Consider the following 20,218-nt stretch of genomic DNA (forward strand, 5'->3'; position numbering starts at 1 on the left):
TTTATATTTAGTACACGTTAACATGCACCTAGACACAGCGTATAAATAATTCTAGTTAAACCTGTAGAAGGTATCTGATGACGGTAGATGGGAGCTCGATACATATTATTTTCGATAGCTTGTATAGATTGACCTGGATGTAAAATTCCCAAAAATGGGGAAGTATGTGCATAAGCCGTTTCTCCATATTTATAAGTTGGAGGTCCTACATCTTTAGCAGCTTTTCTTTTATAATAGTTCTTTATTTTAGAACACATTCCCACCTAAAAAGTAATCAAAGATAACACCAGCAACATCTGAAGAAAATTAAGTCAAAACAAAAAAAAAATACATAAAATCAAAGATATAATATGGCGACTTCCCCTAGGAGATACAAGACCTTGACTTTGGTAGGGAAGCTCTTAGTAAGGTACTAGGGACCATGTGGGACAGCTTACACTTGCGCGAGACTAGCTTCCACAAGTGGCACAGAAGCTATCATCTCCTATAGTAAGGGTCGGTAGCCTATTTCTAGACCCAACAGGGTACACAAGCTACCGTTTCCTCTACAGTTTCCCAGTTAAAAAATTAAAGTTGGAGCCTGGGTCAACAAGGCGGGCTAGATGACTAGCTGAGATTGGATCTCAGCGGAACAGGAGTACGGAGATACCTCCGACTGCTCCACAAACGATGTGCTCCAGAGGACGTAAAAGCGAAAACACTCCTCGAAACAGGGGAGCGTAAAGGAACCAAGACACAGCCTAGCGCATCCCCACCAAAGGTCAAGAGAGAGAGTGAAAATCTCTCAAGGAGGAGTTTGTCTCCGTCCACAGTCGAGGAGTTTGTCTCTTAGGTAGAGGCTGGGGGATCTGTCTCCATTTTCTCCACCTCTTTAACTTGGTCTCTCTGTAGACCTGATATCGGTGTTGTCCCGAATCTATAATAGAGGACATATATCTCTTTCTCTACTGCCTCCTTGGACTTGAGGTCAATTCCTATTGTGAGGACCTGACCATGAAGAAGATACCCATGTATGATGAGTTATAGACTATATAACTCCATAAAGGGAGATAGAACACAAACAATAGAACTTTAAGGTCGCAGTGATTAACTCTCTTCCGCTCATTCTACATTCTACATAATATGGCGAAGTCAGAACCTGTAATATTTAATCGTATCTGAATATTATAACAAATAAAACAGCGAGTCCATCGATATGATATTATAATTAAAACTCACTTGATTCATAAGAGGAGGATGTTCTTCACAAAATTCCACTAAAACTAAATCACCGTCTCTGCCAGTCAAGTCTTCTGGTGTTCTCATAAAAAATACATCACCACCTCCAGAAGCCATCCTTTCTTGTTCTCTTTGTTTAGCTTTTTTCTTAATGTACTTGACCTAATAAAAATATTCTCGAGTTAAAATATCTTACCAAAATATAAATTATTGTTGTATAAAAACATAATGCAAGTATTTACTTCAAATCTAGTTCAAATAATAGTGGAATAAACAACTAATTTATTCCATTAATTTCGAGGTTCTAAATGAACCTTTATTGTTTATAAAATATACCCAAGCAACATTTTAGAAAAAAAAATAAAGACATTACAATTTTGATTCTGCAGACAAGTTGCTGTGTTGTTTGGTAGACTAAAGGATTTTTGGAAGAAAAAAATTTGAAAATTATATATTATGTGCAATGTTTCCTCATTTGTTCGTTTCAGAAACACTATTCAGAAAATTTACGATATATTTATATATTGTATTAAATATTTATAGGAAAAATATCTTTCACGACAATTAAAAATAAAAAAATAAAACTTTTAATATTCATTATAAAAATGTTACTAACTAAAGGCAATGCAGAATGAGGTCCTGGATTTGCTAACTTTCCATGAGAAAAGCGCTTCATTGGAGGACGATGAAAATTCCTTAATCTCATAGGACCCATATGAGTCTGTATAAATGGAACTCTTAGTTCAACAACAGGTGTGGAATGTTGAATTAAGTTGCCACCTCCAACCTTTAATCGTAGTGTAGATTCAGACGCACGAGGCTGATAAAATCTGAAAAAAGGGACATAATGTAAATTATCAAAAACATTTCTAATTTATCTATACTACTTGAAGAAAAGAAACCAAAAAAAAATTAAAGTTGATATTTGTACTAAAATAAATTTAAGTTGGTATTAGTAAAAACAAAGTCGGAGTAAGCGCTCAATTCCAGTGTTGTCACGTTTATTAAAATTATTTTCTCTTATCTGAATTTATCTTTTTTAAATTTTCTTCGATAACACTATTTACTTTAGTTTCTACTATGAACTCATAGTGACACTTTATATATCATTTAGTAATTGATATCCTAAAATATTAATAAACCAATAAAATATTTTAAAGATCCGTATTCCCTAATCTGGCGATAAAATTTTAGATATGGCAAAATGTCCCCAATGGCGTTTATACTGCCCTATGTCGAGGAGCCAAACAATGGATTGGCTCGTGCGCTCTATTTATTTTAATCTAAGTAAATAACACAACACTGGAAATAGAATATATTTGGGACACAACTAATACATAGCTCAGGAACCCTACTACCAGAAATAAACAGACAAATTAAGTTAGCATGGAGTACATATGGAAGAATACTTACATGTCATTAGATATGTTAAACGGATCTCTATCCGGCGATTTTGGCGGCGGAGGTGGTGTATCTTCCTGAAGCACATTTATAACTCCAGCCTTACCAAGAAGAATTTTAGATTTTTTAACGTGAGGATGAGGAATTTTGACTTTAACGGGAGTAGCTTGGCCTGCAATTTGTTTTGAGGGATCTATATCGTCAGGTATGCCTACAATAAAAGAGATACAAAACAGTTTTTGTATAAAACTAATTTTAAAGTTTTAAAAATAACCTAAAATAATATTTTCATCGTTAGGATCTAAAGTTAATATGGAAGGTTTAGGAATATTGCTCATGCTTTCAGTATCCCAAATTACATCATCTTCCCACTTCCCATAAACTAAATCTTCATTTTCTACAGGAAATATGGAATACCATGTATCGTCTTGATCTTGATCGTTTCTTTGTCTAGTAAACTGTCTACAAAAAAAAATATGTTACTTCAAATACATAATCATAGTTAATAAAGAATATATAGGAATAAGATATAAAGATAACTAAAACAACAAACAATTATTGTTTGTGTACAGATTGTTGTAAGTTTATACAGGGTGAATAAAAATTTAAAAAAAGAATATTTAAAAGAAAATGCACGATTCTCAATATCTTTTTTTGCGAAAACAAATCTCATAGACGTGTTCCTGGGGTTGAAATATAAAAATATTTGCACTTATACTCAGCCTGTATAAATTATTCTTGGCAAATATTAAGAAATTAATATTTAGACTGAATAAATCCTTTAACAACCGTAAAAATAAACATATAACATGCAATAAAATTATTTATTTATTCGTGTCAGAAGCATCATCAAGATTACATTTCATATACATATAATATCACATACAACAACAATAACAATAACAAATAAAATAAAATAGTGATACAAGAAAATAAAATAGTGATACACAGCCATTTTTTTATTTATATTGTTGCGGACCCGTGTGGACTCGACCTAACCTAACTATATGTCCCGCCCTCAGATGACCTTTAACATCGCATTAAAGAATAGACACCGTAATGATTCATTCGTTCGAGAAGAATCGAGTCCCACTGGAATGGACTAGTACATACGAGAACATTCGAAAACCTTCTCTATGCACCTAACGATCTATGGACTATTCTAGATTTCTTTTGCTGTAGGTATAAAAGCCGGCGGCTGTGGCCTAGAGAGGGCAGTTATAAATATACCAGTGCAGTTGACGCGCTAAAATTTAAAATAAATTCTTAGTTATAAATCGTTTGTAAATAGTTCTATAAGTCTTTTATCGTTATTGTTTTTGTTAATTAGTGTTAAATAAATAGTGTTTAAATAAATTGTCATTCGAAGCGTGGAAGCCTCCAAAGTTTCGACTTCAAAAATTCCGGACAAAATGGTGAAGGACTTAGTAAACGTTAAAGAATTATCTCCCGAAAATAGTAGAAAATTGAGAAACCTGATAATCAAGTATCAAGATGTGTTTGATAAAGGAGAAGCAGGACAGAGAGGTCGTACCAATTTAGTACAACACAAAATTGATACCGGAGATGCACGACCAATCAAACAAAATCCGAGAAGACTTCCGCTCGCCAAACGTGAAGAAGCTGATAAAATCATTTGAGGAATGAAAGAAGAGGGTGTCATCGAACCATCTAACAGCCCAGTGGACATCGCCGGTAGTACTAGTAAAGAAGAAAGACTGTACCACCAGGTTCTGTGTTGATTATCGGCAGCTCAATAATGTTACCAAGAAGAATAGTTATCCCCTGCCGAGGATAGACGATACTATAGACACGCTGGCGGGGTCAACGATATTCTCTACGTTAGATCTGAAGAGTGGATATTGGCAAGTCGACATAGCGCCGAAAGACAGAGAGAAGACAGCGTTCTCGGTGGGCTCCGGACTGTGGCAATTTACCGTCATGCCTTTTGGATTGTGCAACGCGCCAGCTACCTTTGAGACTAATGGAGTCTGTGTTAAAGGGACTATCCTGGACTACCTGTTTAGTGTACCTGGATGACATCATAGTGGTTGGGAAATCCTTTGACGATCATCTGAAGAATTTGGAAGAAGTTTTCAAGCGACTAGGGAGCTCTGGTTTGAAACTTAGCCCCAAGAAATGTCATCTGTGTCAAGAAAAGGTACACTACTTGGGCCATGTAGTCTCCTCCCAAGGAGTTGCGGTAGATCCACAGAAGACCAAGACAGTGGAAGAGTGGCCAATACCTAAAGATAAACATGAACTACGAAGCTTTTGGGACTATGCACATACTATCGCCGCTATGTACAGGGTTTCGCCACCATCGCAAAACCATTGACCAGACTTACCGAAGGCGAGAGGCGTTTCTCTTGGGACTCAGATTCTGACGAGGCATTCCGAAAATTGAAGAAGGCCCTGACTAGTGCGCCCATACTTTGCTACCCTCTTGGCAACGGAAACTTTATATTGGATACCGATGCTAGCAATGTTGCGTTAGGCGCTGTTCTGTCTCAGATCCAGGATGGTCAAGAAAAAGTCATTGGTTATTTTAGTAAGACCTTGTCAAAACCGGAAAGGAACTACTGTGTAACCAGACGAGAATTACTAGCAGTAGTTAAAGCAGTGGAACACTTCTACAAGTATCTCTATGGAAGAAAGTTCTTGTTAAGAACAGACCATGCTGCTTTGAAATGGCTGTTGCAGTTTAAGAATCCTGAAGGGCAGGTAGCTAGATGGATTCACCGATTACAAGAATTTGACTTCGACACAGAACATCGAGCTGGGGCAATCCATCGGAATGCCGACGCACTTTACAGAAGACCTTGCGCTAAGGACTGTAAGCATTGTTCCCGAGCAGAAGAGAAAGAAGTGAAACTCCTAAGAACAACTGTGGTTAATGATAGTTGGCAACCCGAAGATCTTGCAAATGACCAAACCAGTGACCCAGAATTAGGTTTAGTAATTAACGCAGGCCAAAGACCAACGTGGGAAGAAGTTTGCAGATATTCGCCGAACGTAAAGTCGTACTAGGCCCAGTGGAATTCCTTGGTAATAGATAACGGACTACTTCGCCGTGTGATCGAGAGACCGGAGGGACAAGAAGAGAGAAGGCAGATCGTCATTCCAAAGAAGAGAGTCCCAGAAGTCTTGGAGGAAGTTCACAATGGAAACAGCGGTGGACATCTGGGTGTTACCAAGACACTTGGCAAGCTGCGTGAACGGTTCTACTGGGTGAACTGCAAAGAAGATGTGAAGGCCTGGTGTAAGAAATGTGACATTTGCGCAGCCATCAATGGACCACAAAAGCGTGGTAAAGCCCCTATGCGCCAGTACAATGTTGGTAGTCCCTTCGAACGAATAGCGATCGACGTGGCTGGTCCTTTCCCGGAGACGAACGATGGCAACAAATACATTGTGGTAGTAATGGATTACTTCAGCAAATGGGTCGAGGCCTACGCGTTGCCAAATCAAGAAGCGTCCACGATTGCTGATGCCCTTGTTAAAGAATGGATCTGCAGGTTTGGTGTTCCCATGGAGCTTCATTCAGATCAGGGAAGAAACTTTGAGTCCAATCTGTTCCAAGGCGTCTGTGAAGTCCTGAACATCCGCAAGACCAGGACGACTGCTCTACATCCACAATCCGATGGGATGGTTGAACGCATGAACAGAACTATCAACCGTTATCTGGCCAAAGTAGTCTCTGACCACCAAAGAGACTGGGACAAATTTCTTCACCTGTTCCTGTTGGCCTACCGTTCATCCGTCCAAGAATCTACAGGGCAAACTCCAGCCAGCATCGTTATGGGACGGGAAGTGCGCCTACCCTGTGATCTGAAATTTGGTTGCCGACCGGGAGAAGAAGTCGCCGGAGAAGATTATGTCCACACACTACGTCAAAGGATGGACGACATTCATCAGAGAGTCCGCCTAAATATTCAAAGTGCTAGTGACCGAATGAAGGAACACTACGACATTCAAGCTGAGCATGGAGGATACCAACCAGGGAAGTTGGTGTGGCTATATAACCCGCAGAGACGTCGTGGGTTATCTCCGAAGCTACAATCCTCGTGGGAAGGGCCATACGAAGTCATGGATAGAATTAATGACGTCGTATACCGTATCAGAAAATTGCCAAAAGGAAAACCGAGGGTAGTCCATTTCAACCGTTTGAGCCCCTACCAAGGCGAAATAGAAGATCGTGCTGGGACCGTGAGAACCTGCAGCTTTGATCCCCCTGATTCGGAGATGTCCTTTGACGATTTCATGGCCCGATACAACAGCAGTGAGAAGGCTCGCTATGGTGTAACCAAAGAAGATCAACGAGACCTCTTTTCCGTGCCTCCTGATTATTCGCTCGCTCATTGTGTGGCTCGAGATTTGCGGATGTCCAGAGGAATCGCTGCGACGTTCAATGAGAAGTTTGGGCGTGTCGGAGAACTACGCCGACAGGATCCAGAGGTTGGAAGCGTCTTGAGGCTAACCGACAATGCACATGGTCAAGCAAGGCACATCTTCTACCTGGTCACCAAGGAATGGTCCCCGAGTAAGCCGACTTATCTCAATCTATGGAAGACCCTGATTGAACTGAGAGAAGCCCTGCTAAACAACAACATTGCACGATTAGCCATTCCGAAGCTGGCGTGTGGACTCGATGGTTTGAGTTGGCGTACAATCCGGAACATGATTGAAGTCTTGTTCAGATTTACGGGAATCGAGATCCTCGTTTGCTGCTACAACCCAAAGCTGAGATCGGGAGAGAAAACTGTAGACTGCTATTTCTACCAGACTTCGCAATGTACCAGGGGCCAGCTTTGCAAATACCTTCATTCACCGTGTATATCTCGGGACGAGCATGTACATAAGAAGGGGGCAGTGTTGCGGACCCGTGTGGACTCGACCTAACCTAACTATATGTCCCGCCCTCAGATGACCTTAACATCGCATTAAAGAATAGACACCGTAATGATTCATTCGTTCGAGAAGAATCGAGTCCCACTGGAATGGACTAGTATATACGTGAACATTCGAAAACCTTCTCTATGCACCTAACGATCTATGGACTATTCTAGATTTCTTTTGCTGTAGGTATAAAAGCCGGCGGCAGTGGCCTAGAGAGGGCAGTTATAAATATACAGTTGACGCGCTAAAATTCAAAATAAATTCTTAGTTATAAATCGTTTGTAAATAGTTCTATAAGTCTTTTATCGTTATTGTTTTTGTTAATTAGTGTTAAATAAATAGTGTTTAAATAAATTGTGACTTTCTATCCACACGGAACCGACGAAAAACGTAACAATATGGTATATTCTCAGTGTATTTTATGATATATAAAAATACTTACAATTGTGTTTTTTGTTTTAAACCTGGAAGTGGTGGGTTTGAATTTATCGGCATCCTAATATTACCTGCTTTGCCAGGTTGACTAAATGCCTGTGCTGTTCTATTACCACTACTTGGAACCCATCCAGCAGCATTGGTTTTGCTATTTAATTTTTGTAATACCTAAAATACCAAACCAAACCAATACTCGTTAAATAGTATTTTATAATTTTTTACAATAGAAAATATATACAGTGCTTTTTTTAACTGTGAACATAGGGTTTATAGCCTAATGATATTTTGCTACTGTCCAGCGGTCGTTCAACGTTACGTCATTATTTGTCAAATATGCATTTTAGCGTGTATCTGAGATCAGTTCATATGGTTTAGAAAGCTTCAAGCACGTTCTGAAATTATTTATTGAGCGAGTTCCGTTTTTATTAAACTCGTGTAGGTATGTTGACCTTTATTCATTTTGATTCCATTTCAATGTATAATATTACGCGCACATACCAGTTTTTTTCAGGTAAGTCGTACCTATTTTAAAAATAAACTTACGAAAAAACTTGAGGTTCTATACAATAAAATACACTTTGATACTCTAGTAAGATTTAAGATTCCTAAAATAATTAAGTATACTCATACTTCTTAAACTATATTATTTCAAAACGCAGTTAATTTGTCTTTATGTAAGACTACACAAATTGTATTACTTCATATACGGCACCCGCGGGCAAAAGTGTTTTACCAGTGTCTCTTTTATCGTGTAAAATAAGTAATTAACTTTACGATGAGAACTTGTCTCGCTTTGCAACGCATTTTAGTAACAAAAAATTGAATTTTAAATTAAGTCATAGAGTAAGAATTAAAAATTGTTTAACACTGCAATTAAATTTTAATGTTGGCTTTGATTGTCAATGAAATTATAACCCCAAATCAAATGACAGTCACTAAAAACAATATGCAGTAAATTACGAAACGCAACAATGACGTCACCAATTTCTTACGTCTGGTTGTCAAGTGGAAGAGAGAGTTAGACAATATACCGTATGATCGAATAAAAACGGCGTCCCGTTGGCTTGGAAATGACGATCGATGACATTTCCCATATAAATGTACATATACAATGACAGCGATCTTCATTTCATAGCCATCACTGACGCCGTTTTTATTCGATCATACGGTATAACGTGATGTTGAACGATCGCCGAACAAACAATAATAACGTATGTTTCTTTATATTTTTTTTTAGATTAGTGTATCTACACGCACACTGGTGCGATCACGGCCGCGATCACGATCACGATCAGGGCAGCGATAACATGAGCGATCATTCTAGCACACACCAACGCGTTCACGTTCACTGCCGTACCTATATGTAGTGAGCTATCCTGTAGGTATACATAGGTACAAATTAAAAATGTGAATTATGTATTCCGAAAAAAAAACATTCTTAAATATTTACCTACAATATTTAAACTTAAAAAATAAAAATGTTTACGTATGTATGTACTATTCAATCCAATTGCAACTCCAATTTTGTCTCAAACTTTTTATTTTTAATTCTATTATTTTTGTAACTTGGATCGGATAAATCATATAGAATTTTGTGTATTTTTACAGCCTTAATTAGCTCCTCTGTTAACTCCATTTCTAAATTGTAACAAGAACAAACACACAAAATAACAGAAAATTCCTATCAGTTGGGTCGCGATAACGCGATCAAACTCGACAAGTTGAATCTGATCGCCACCGCAGAATAGAACGCCGCCAGGCCGCTTCGTCTCCAAAACTCGATCGCGCCAATGTGAAACGGCTCATATGTATTCTTCAGCAAATTTGGCCGCGGCCGCGTAGAAATCGTGATCGCGGCCGTGATCGCACCAGTGTACGTACAGCTTATTTTACAAATACGCCACTTCAAAAATAATGGACAGGGTATTGAAGTAAAAATAATACCTAAATATATGGTATAATCAGACAAAACATTAAAAATAAATAAATTTACCTTATGTTTAATATCATTTCCATCCCATACAACATCGTCTTCCCAATGAAGTTGAGTTACCATAAGAAACGCATCATCGGAAAATTCATTATTTTCCACCTCAGGTGTACTTTTAAATGTCTAAAAAAAACAAGAATCTGTATCTAAATACTAAATACATGCTAAGAACAATCTTTGAATTGTTACGGAGTTTTCAACAGGACACTGTCCTCAATGAGCACCTCAGTAGATTGAAGCTGATGAGAAACAACGGCGAATGCCGATTCTGTGGGGAGTATGGAGAAACTCCAAAACGCCTCATCACTGAGTGCGCCGAGACGATAACCATTCGTGACATAAACTTTGGTACGACTAATATCGTAGATGGATAACTAACCTCTGTAAATCCATCTCAGAAAATGGAGACAGATCCTCCAGCCTCCACCTCACGGGTTCCTCAGCCGGAGGCAAGCTCCTCGACTGTGAAGGGGGGCACGGAGGGCCAAACTCCAACCGTGGAAGGGTGTGTACCCTCGGAGGAAGAACTGTTGTCAGACGAGGATGGGAAATACCCTGTCCCCTCTACAACAGGGATATGATGGGTTATAGACTGTGTGATGACTCAAGGAAGGGGGGCACACAATAGATCTTTAAGGTCGCAGTGATTACTGCGACCTTAAATCAATTGCGACCCTAAATCAATTCCATGTAATATTAGAAGTTATGAAGAGATATCTCAATTACTGGACACACAATTACAGCCATTTATCTCCTATTATATCAGCTTTTATTTATTTTGCCTACAAGAAAACTATTACTGACCGATGTTTGTCTAAGAAGAAAAATACCTTTCTTCTTTTTTTTAACGATGTAGCTGATGAGTTATATAGTAAGTATATAAAAGCCGGTAATATTTATAAATTTAAAGATAATAAAAATATACACCTTACCATTCTCTCATTGGTTACTTTAAAGCCATAATTAAAATTATCTCCTGTTTCTGGGACATCTAACATATCATACCAAATTTGTGCAGGTCCAAATCGCCAATCTGCCGCTTTAGGACCAGACTCGTCTTTTTTTTCGGCATCTTGTTTATTACTTTCACTAGGATGTTCAATAGCTTTTAAAAACTTCTCCTATAAACCAATTGATATTTCAATTTGAAGTTGAATCAGTTTTTCTTTGCACGTACTTTACAACTATACAGGGTGTCTCAATATTCCCTGGATACAGAACTATACGTATTTTTGAATCAAAATAAATTCATTCACACAATTTACCTCTTTACAAAAGTATTTCGTTTGCCTGTTAGAGGCAATCAAACAAAATAATTACATTTTTTAAGATATTTAAATATCCGCTGTTCAAATTTGAATGACATTTGGATTGTCTATATTTTGCTAAGCACTTTAACATTTGACTTACAAAAAAAAACAATAAAAAGTACAGGAAGGATGAAAACTACCTCCATCCTTACATAAATTTTGGTTGAAATATTTTCCACTTCCACTGATGATTTTTTTTTATTTTTTCCGTAGCATGGTCTATTTTCAAATAAAAATAAAAATGTGTTCAAAGTAAAGTAATATTAAATTTGAATAAAAAATTTCTTCCAATATAATTACGGAAAATGCCGAATTGCTCCGGAATTATCACAAACCTTGGATCAGGTCCGCTGCAAGAACAGCGCCAAATAGTATTTACATTTTCCTTATGGGCACTTGCCAATTTAAACTTGTTTCATTTATTTACGAGAGATTATTACCTCATCATCACTTTTAATTTGATCTGGAGATACGTTTAAAGCATAATCAGGAAACCATCCCCGATGTTTTGGTTTTTCATCATCAGATGAATCCGAATCGTGTTCTTTATGCTTTCTTTTCTTCCGTTTCTTCCTAACATTTTTCCAAATATTTGGTAAACTGGTTGGCTTACCCGGACCAAATAATCTTGAAAATCTTAATACCTAAAAGTAAGAGTACTTATCAGAAATAACAAATAATATATAAAAAAGTGCGAGTCGGACTCAACAGGCGCATGTGCTAAAACTCCATTGATATTTTTCATATACAGGATTAGTAACTTGATATCTAGGCATAGGAATTACATGCATTGGAATGAAACGCCTATAAAAAGTCTAAGCTTAAACAGAGATGGATAACAACTTCCCCGTTTCCACTTCCTTTACGACTGTCGAGTTAGACAAACTCCAATAAGACAACAAATTTTGCAAATGCCACCGCCTCCCACCTACTCATGATACCCATCCACCTGCCCTTTATCGATGCTTTATCGCCATTATTTTATTTCCCTTCCCGCGCCGCCATCACAGAGTTGCCAGGTCTACCGATCGTCTGTAAGCTACCGATTAAACAAAAAATTTATCGATATGATCAACTGCGTCTTCAGTCTTTACAATACAAGAACTTTAAAAAATTTGACATATTTGTACTAAAAATTAAGCGACCAACGCGTTGGAATCTGTATAATAATACTTTATTATTTGATAATGTTATGTTTATTAATTATTTATTATTACTTTTGTTTAGTAATCATAGGTCATCGTTCTGTCTAGTTGCAGAGTTACAGAGATATTCATACAAATCCCTATTACTCCTTATTAGGCGCGGTACTGGCGACAGGCCCGAAGATGATATCATTAGAAAATATTTTATTTCATTCATCTACTAAAGTTAAACCCGCATTTTCCCCCAAAAAATGTAAACAAAAACAAAATCTAAGTTAAGAAACAAACTAAATACGGACAAACATTTTAGTGCTCTTCCTGTCTAAAAATATATTAATATAAAAAAAGAGTTGAAAGTTGCTACAGCTTTCCCATTGAAATGAAATTAATTTTAGATATCACTGATCAAAATTTGTACAAAGATAAAAAGTGACTGCTTTCCCTACTTCTTACAGTTTTATATTATGTTTTTATTAATATACAAATATTATTTAATTTAATATATATTTTTTAATATTAAATAAAACCCCTAGCTATTTCTAATTCTTGTTATATTTATTTTATTTGTGTTTTATTTGAGTGCTCTATTATTACAACACATAGGAATGCTAATTTTGGACTTAAATATTATATTTTATTTTGTGTTTCTATACTTTTGATTTTCGTTTAAGATCTACCGAGAATTTTGTTCTCGTATCGAACTATAACCTAACAACCCGGCAACCTTGTTCAGCTACTCCTTACAAAGTTTTTTCGGCCTAAAGGTTGTCGCCCACTAGACCGCGGCGCGACGCGGCGCGGCGCTATGTGGAAATTTCTATTGTATGCTTCCCATGTATTTAAATGGACCAACGCACATTAGAGCGCGCAGCGCCGAAGCGCGCCGCGGAATTTCCGTCAAGAAGTCGGAAGACTTCTCTAGCAACTTTTTTCCGTCTTCTGCGTTTCGGCGCGTTGCAGTGTGCGTACTCACAACGGAAATAATTTTGCATCTCGAATCTCTTCAGTTGGCTTTTTGACTAGGAACTAGTGATACGTATCAATGGTAGAATTAATTGTATTTTAAAGGTAAATTAGGCGAATTTCATGATATGATATTTTTCAAACAGATTCAGGAATGTGATATTTTTTTTCTTCCCTCACTAGAGACAGATGGACGAAATGTTTTTTCTATCAAAGATTTAATATAATTGAGGGGTGTAAAAGCAAAACCGGCAATCTCCACTTCTTGACAAAAGTGACAATCTCCAATTTTTAAATTCTAATTACCTAAATATATAAAAAAGATCAGGGTTTTTTTGACCACATAACTAATATACACATCAGAATAAATAAGAATTATCAAAAGTATTAGTAATTTGTCTCTTCTGAAAAAATATGATGAGTAGAGATACCCGGTGTTTTGCTTCTAAAACCCTCAATTGAGGAGTGCGTAAAATGTTTCCTTTATATTTTGTAATACTGAAAAAAATGATCTTGTCTTTTATTAAATCTGGAAAAAGATGGTCAAATTCTCCAAACTTCTTTCTTTTTTTGTTAATCGTATGAGTCCAACTTTTCCTCACCCCCTCTTCCTCTTCCTCTGTTAGAAGAGCACAAAAAATACGCTTTCGTCCGTACTTGAACTTATTGCTTTAAAAACTAAACTACAGTAAGTAAAAAACACTTCGACTATAACTAAATAGCGTTGCCGCGTTTCAAAAGCGCGCTATAGTGGGCGCAGTCTCTTCGCAGCCGGAAAAAATTCTCTTCCCAGAGTCGCGCCGCGCCGCGGTCTAGTGGGCGACAACCTTAATTCTTTTGTCACTGCCGCCGCCGACCGACGCGACGGTGGCGGGGCGACATGTGGGTGGTGGGAAGATCGTGCGTTGGACAGTATTGCCATTTCAGAGAATTGCACTTTAATCAGTTGCTATTTCAGAAATGATTTCAAAATTTTGCATGTTGCTTTTCGTTTTAGAAAGAAGTTATGTGCCTAGAGAAAACATTCTTAAAATTATTTTGTACTTTATTTAATATTTTATTAAGTAGGCAAGATAAGATTTAAGATTTAGGATTTGGGATAAGCCAACATACTTCTATTTAATAGAATGGCAACACTGTCCGTCGTGTTTACTGTCCCCACTTAACTGGATCTCCCAGCTCCCAGTCTGGCTCTTGCCTCAGAAGTACTTAATAGTTATTTTTTAAAAAATGTATTCTCGTGAGCAAAAAATAAATATTGTGTTATGGTACAGCAAAGCTAAAAGTGCCGAAGAAGTTATTGGGCAATTTATATTTGCTTACCCGGATCAACAGGTCCCATCGCGCCAAACGATTTTTAATATTTTTAATCGTTTTAAGCAATCTGGCTGCATTAACCAGTGTGGTAAATGCTACCACGAGGATCAAGAACGCCGTCCTATTCCTGAAGAAAGAGTCGAGAGGGATCAAAATGTATGTGCTTTTGTAGAAGCAGGTGAGCCATGCTCCAGCAGCCAAATTCCCCGAGGAATTGACGTTCCGGACCGCACAGTTCGGTATGTTTTGAAAAAACATGGATACAAGTCGTACAAAATTAAAACGATACAAGAAGTTTTCCCACGTGACTGTATTGGACGAATGCAGTTTTGTGAGACCATGACGCAGAATTGATGAAAACGAACAATTTTTAAAAAACATTTTATTTACAGACGAATCATCATTTTCTCTTAATGGTCATCACAATCCTTCAACCGTTAGATATTGGTCACGGGAAAATAAACATCTGACTGTGCCATTACGCACACAATATCCCCAAAAGATTAATATGTGGTCCGGTATTTTGGATAGGTTAGGTTAGGTTTATTAGGACAATATTGTTGGTCCTTTTGTGATCGATGGGTATTTAAATGCTGCAAAATACTTGCAGATGCTGCAGAATCAAATTATACCAGCTGTGCGGACCCTTAATGTTAATTTTGATGAAATTTGGTTTCAGCAGGATGGCTGTCCTGTTCACACTGCAAGACCAGTTCAGGAATTCCTGACAAGGGCTTTTCCTGACCGGCTTATTTGTGCCAGAGGCAACATACCATGGCCGGTAAGATCACCGGATTTGACCCCTCTGGACTTTTTTTTCTGGGGTCACTTAAAGCAACAAATTTATAGGTATCCACATAAGAGACCTGCAAATTTAGTTGAGTTAAGGGCCACAATATTTGATAGTTCTAACTCCATAACACCGGATCTAACTCCATAACACGGTACTATCGAATGTTAGGACGGAGTTTTATAATCGGCTCGGGTACGACGAAGCCCAACAGGGAAATGTTTTCGAACATTTGTTAAAATAAATTTTGTACATAGTTTATTTATTATAAGAAATCCTTTTTATTTATTTTTAAAAATGTCTATGAGTTTACTTTTTTTTAGAATACTTGTTTTTTATTTCAATTTTAGGCTTAAGCCTCATAAAAATTCAACTACGTTTAAAGCACTGTTGCATTAAATACAACACATGATCGTAAAACATATTAATAGAAAAATGCGATTAATATGTTATTATATATATATATATATATATATATATATATATATATATATATATATATATATATATATATATATATATATATATATATATATATATATATATATATATAATGAACAAAATTCTTACAGCTTTAGTGTATATTAATAAATAATATTTTCTTGCCTTTAGCTGTGTATTTTTTTTCTAATTTCGAAAAAATCGAAAGTAGAGAAAAAAAAAAAAGTAAAGAAAAATTGTTTTGCTTGTCGTAAAGGGGGGAACAAGCTCCACTCCCACAACCGGTTTCTGGGCCTACCCTTTCATCAGGTGGGCTGTCCAGGGGCTGGTTCTCACCGATACGGCAAGCAAACTTCTTCTATATCAACAGACTGATGTCGTAAAGTTGTCGGTGAGATATTAGAGTGCATCTCCCACGTCAAAAAGATGGTAAAGAAACGTTTTTCAGCCCTGCTCAAATATATGAAATGAACAAAATTCTTACAGCTTTAGTGTATATTAATAAATAATATTTTCTTGCCTTTAGCTGTGTATTTTTCCTAATTTCGAAAAATCGAAAGTAGAAAAAAAAAAAAGAAAATTGTTTTGCTTGTCGTAAAGGGGGGAACCAAGCTCCACTCCCACAACCGGTTTCTGGGCCTACCCTTCATCAGGTGAGGCTGTCCCGAGGGGGCTGGTTCTCACCGATACAACAGAAAGCAAAACTTCTTCTATATCAACAGACGATGTCGTAAAGTGTCAGTGAGATATTGGGTGCATCTCCCGTCAAAGATGGTAAAAGAGCGTTTTTCGGCCCGCTCAAATATGAAAATGAACAAAATTCTTACAGCTTTAGTGTATATTAATAAAATAATATTTTCTTGCCTTTAGCTGTGTATTTTTTAATTTGAAAAATCGAAAGTAGAGAAAAAAAGTAAAAAAGAAAATTGTTTTGCTTGTCGTAAAGGGGGGAACCAAGCCCACTCCCACAACCGGTTTCTGGGCCTACCCTTCATCAGGTGGGCTGTCCAGGGGCTGGTTCTCACCGATACGGCAAGCAAAACTTCTTCTATATCAACAGACGATGTCGTAAAGTGTCGGTGAGATATTAGTGCATCTCCCGTTGATATAGAAAAAATATAATCTGCGCTGTGCTCGACATATTGTGGAAATACCCAAGCTCACCTGATGATGGGGTAGGGCCCCGAAACCGGTAGTGAGAGCATGTTGATCCGCATTATGTCGAACACAGCGTGGAATTAATTTCTATATTAGCAGTTCAAGGCAAGAAACTCTTATATAATTTTATTATATACCTAAAAACTGCAAGAAATTTATTTTTCCATTATATAATTTGGGCTAGCCGAAAAAGCCTTTTATTTACTATCGATAGTTGTGCCTCGGTGGTACGAAAGTACTACCATTGCACGCAGGCCGCTATCTCGCGATGCGGGACTTAATATCTTACCGCTACCTTACGACAAGTCGTGTTTATATACTCTGCGCTGTTATCGACATATTGTGGAAATACCCAAGCTCACCTGATGATGGGGTAGGGGCCCCAGGAACCGGTAGTGAAAGCAGGTTGATCCACATTATGTCGAACACAGCACGATGGAATTAAACTTCTATATTAGCAGTTCAAGGCAAAAGAAACTCTTATATAATTTTATTATATACCTAAAAAACTGCAAGAAATTTATTTTCCATTATATATATATATATATATATATATATATATATATGTATATATATATATATATATATATGTATATATATATATATATATATATATACCATATATTTAAGCAATAATACAATAATAATAACTAATATGTGCTCTATATATATGTATGTAATAATATGTATATGTTATATATATTGCATAACTGCATACTGCTAAATAATCGCAACGTGCATTGAGGAACCTGGCGCATTCGCCAGAAAGTAAAAAAAAGAAAATTATAGAGATTCTTTAGAAAAATCTAGAAACAATCGCCAGGGGTATATAAGGCCCGCGCTTTGACAGTTGGACAAGTCTGAAGATAATCTGAAGTCTGAAGTTTGAAAATACCGCGAATACCGTTAGAGTAATAGTAGTTGCATAACTTGTGTTGTAAATAAGTATAGGATTGTGTGTACAGAGTGGGAGACAAATAAATTCGTTAAGTATTTTATCGTGAGTTTAAATAGTGGACGCACGGAATCCCGTAACAATTGGTGTCGGAAGTGCGATTCAAGAAGATTTTAAGAAGAGATTAAGTGGATTGGAAGATTTTTAGACCGAATTAGAGTATTTTTATGGTTGGTACAAGAGACTACAGCAGAAAATGGAGGAAGTAAGCAAACTATTAGGCGATTTTATGGAGAATATGAAGGAGAAAGCAGAAGAACAAGAAAGACTCCGTAAAGGAACTTGAGAAGAAGAGCGAGTCCGATCAGAAAGAGAAAAGGAAGGGAAAAACTACGACGTCCACACCAAGAACAGGACCGGCTTGAGAACATTTTCGAAGATTTGAAAGTTCAACGACAACAAGACAAAGAAGAAGAAAACAGGACCGGCTTGAGAAAATTTTAGAAGATATGAAAATTCAAGCGACAACAAGACAAAGAAGAAGAACAGGACCGGCTTGAGAAAAATTTTAGGCAATTTAGAAAGTCGTCAGAAGAATGAATGGAGGGAAATTTAAGAAGATATAGAAACGCGCATACCGCCAAAGAAAGACAAGAAGATCAGGACCGTCTTAAGAGAAACTTTAGAAAATCAGGAATTTCGACTACAGAAGAATTTTGAAGACCTAGAAAAATCGACAGGAGAAGTCCATTTCCAAGAAGTCGTAGAAGATCTGGAGGGAACGCCTTCAGCAGAAAGTAATGGAAAAAATTAGAGATGGACCTACCAGAAGACCAAGGTACAAGCAAGGACACTCTGGCGTCCTGGAACAGCGAACCTTAAGGCCCCGACCTACGATGGACAAACGACATGGACAATGTACCACCGTCAGTTTGAAGCCCAGCCGCTTACTGCCAACGGATGGACTGACCAGGAGAAAGCAGCGGCGGCATTTCGTCATCGCGCTGCGTGGCCCTGCCCTGGAACTGTTGCAAACTATTCCTGCAGCCCAACAGCAGGAATACCAAGAGCTTTGGTCGCTGCACTGGACAGAAGATATGGCGACCAACATCGACATCAACTTTACCAGGCCCAGATCAAAGACACGCCTGCAGAGGTCCGGGAGAGAGTCTGCAGGAATTGAAACTTGACTTACGTCGGCTGGTACACCTAGCGTATCCTGAAGCACCGGAAGGATTTAGGGAGGAACTCTCGCTGCTCAGTGCTTTATCAGCGGACTGAGGGACAACGAATTACAGAGGGGCGCTGCAAATATCCCGATTTTCTACCAGCAGCTGAAGCACTGGTCAGGGCGCTGGAAATCAGAAGCTGCTTTAGCGCCATCCCTAGACCGAAGATAAGATCGGTAACGGTAGAGGGGGAACAGCCCGAGAGTACCCACAGAAGTTTGGAGTTGATGTGTAGAAAATTCGACAAACTATGTGAGCTACTAATAAACAAGGGGAGTCAACAATAACCAGACAGAGAACCAGAAGATCCCAGGACATAAGGTGCTATAGATGTGGCGGGAATGGCCGCCTATCAAGCAGGATTGCCGCGTTCAAATGCGATCCCGTTCACCATCCAGAGGAACAATAGGCACCAGGAAAACTAAAAATCAGTCAATACTAAGGGGCAAGTATTGACTGGGAGAATTTCAGAGCCCCCAGGTGATTTTTTCCATTAGGAGTCTAGGAAGAACCGCTGACAGTTTGGTGATCGACGGGAAAGTCAATGGAAAGGGAATTCGAATGACTGTACCTTGGACACTGGCGCTATGGTATCGTTGGTACGAGGCTAACTCAGTGCAAGGGTTGAAGCTGATACCTCTGAGAGAAGAAGAGTGTGTTTACGTACAGTCACGGGGAAATAGCCGTTGTACGGGGAGAGGCTATCGTCGAACTGAAGTTAGGAAATTTGAAGTTCCCGCATAGCGTTTAGTTGGCGGATATTGAAGATGACCTTCATCTTGGGCATGGATGTGATTCGTCAACATGGATTTTCGTTCGATCACCAAAGAAATATCCTAAATATCGGAAACGAAGAGTTCATGTTATCTCCAGACGAGGGACCAAGGAAGAATGGATGTAAGATCAGCGGAAACTGTGGTGATACCTGGTAATACCAGGAAGATCGTATTCGGTAAAGTGGAAGAGAAAATTGCTGGAATTGCTGTGTTGGACTGGTACAAAGTAGCGACAACAAACAAGATAGGTA

At 37.9% G+C, this 20,218-nt stretch overlaps 1 protein-coding gene across 1 annotated transcript in view; it reads right to left on the reverse strand.

The window, feature by feature from the left end:
* Positions 1-20,218, reverse strand: part of LOC115887359 (transcription initiation factor TFIID subunit 1) — a 58,449-nt gene that overhangs the window by 15,395 nt on the left and 22,836 nt on the right. The window contains exons 5-13 of the mRNA XM_030906779.1: positions 11,694-11,897; positions 10,876-11,064; positions 9,947-10,066; positions 7,961-8,121; positions 2,894-3,081; positions 2,632-2,830; positions 1,835-2,048; positions 1,219-1,380; positions 62-263 (exon numbers count right to left, since the gene is read on the reverse strand). Of these exons, the coding sequence (XP_030762639.1) occupies positions 62-263; positions 1,219-1,380; positions 1,835-2,048; positions 2,632-2,830; positions 2,894-3,081; positions 7,961-8,121; positions 9,947-10,066; positions 10,876-11,064; positions 11,694-11,897 (1,639 nt within the window). The remainder of the gene's footprint in view (positions 1-61; positions 264-1,218; positions 1,381-1,834; positions 2,049-2,631; positions 2,831-2,893; positions 3,082-7,960; positions 8,122-9,946; positions 10,067-10,875; positions 11,065-11,693; positions 11,898-20,218) is intronic.

Source organism: Sitophilus oryzae, unplaced genomic scaffold, assembly GCF_002938485.1.
Source record: "Sitophilus oryzae breed Bouriz unplaced genomic scaffold, Soryzae_2.0 scaffold_562_pilon_pilon, whole genome shotgun sequence".
Taxonomy (NCBI): Eukaryota; Metazoa; Arthropoda; class Insecta; order Coleoptera; family Curculionidae; genus Sitophilus; species Sitophilus oryzae.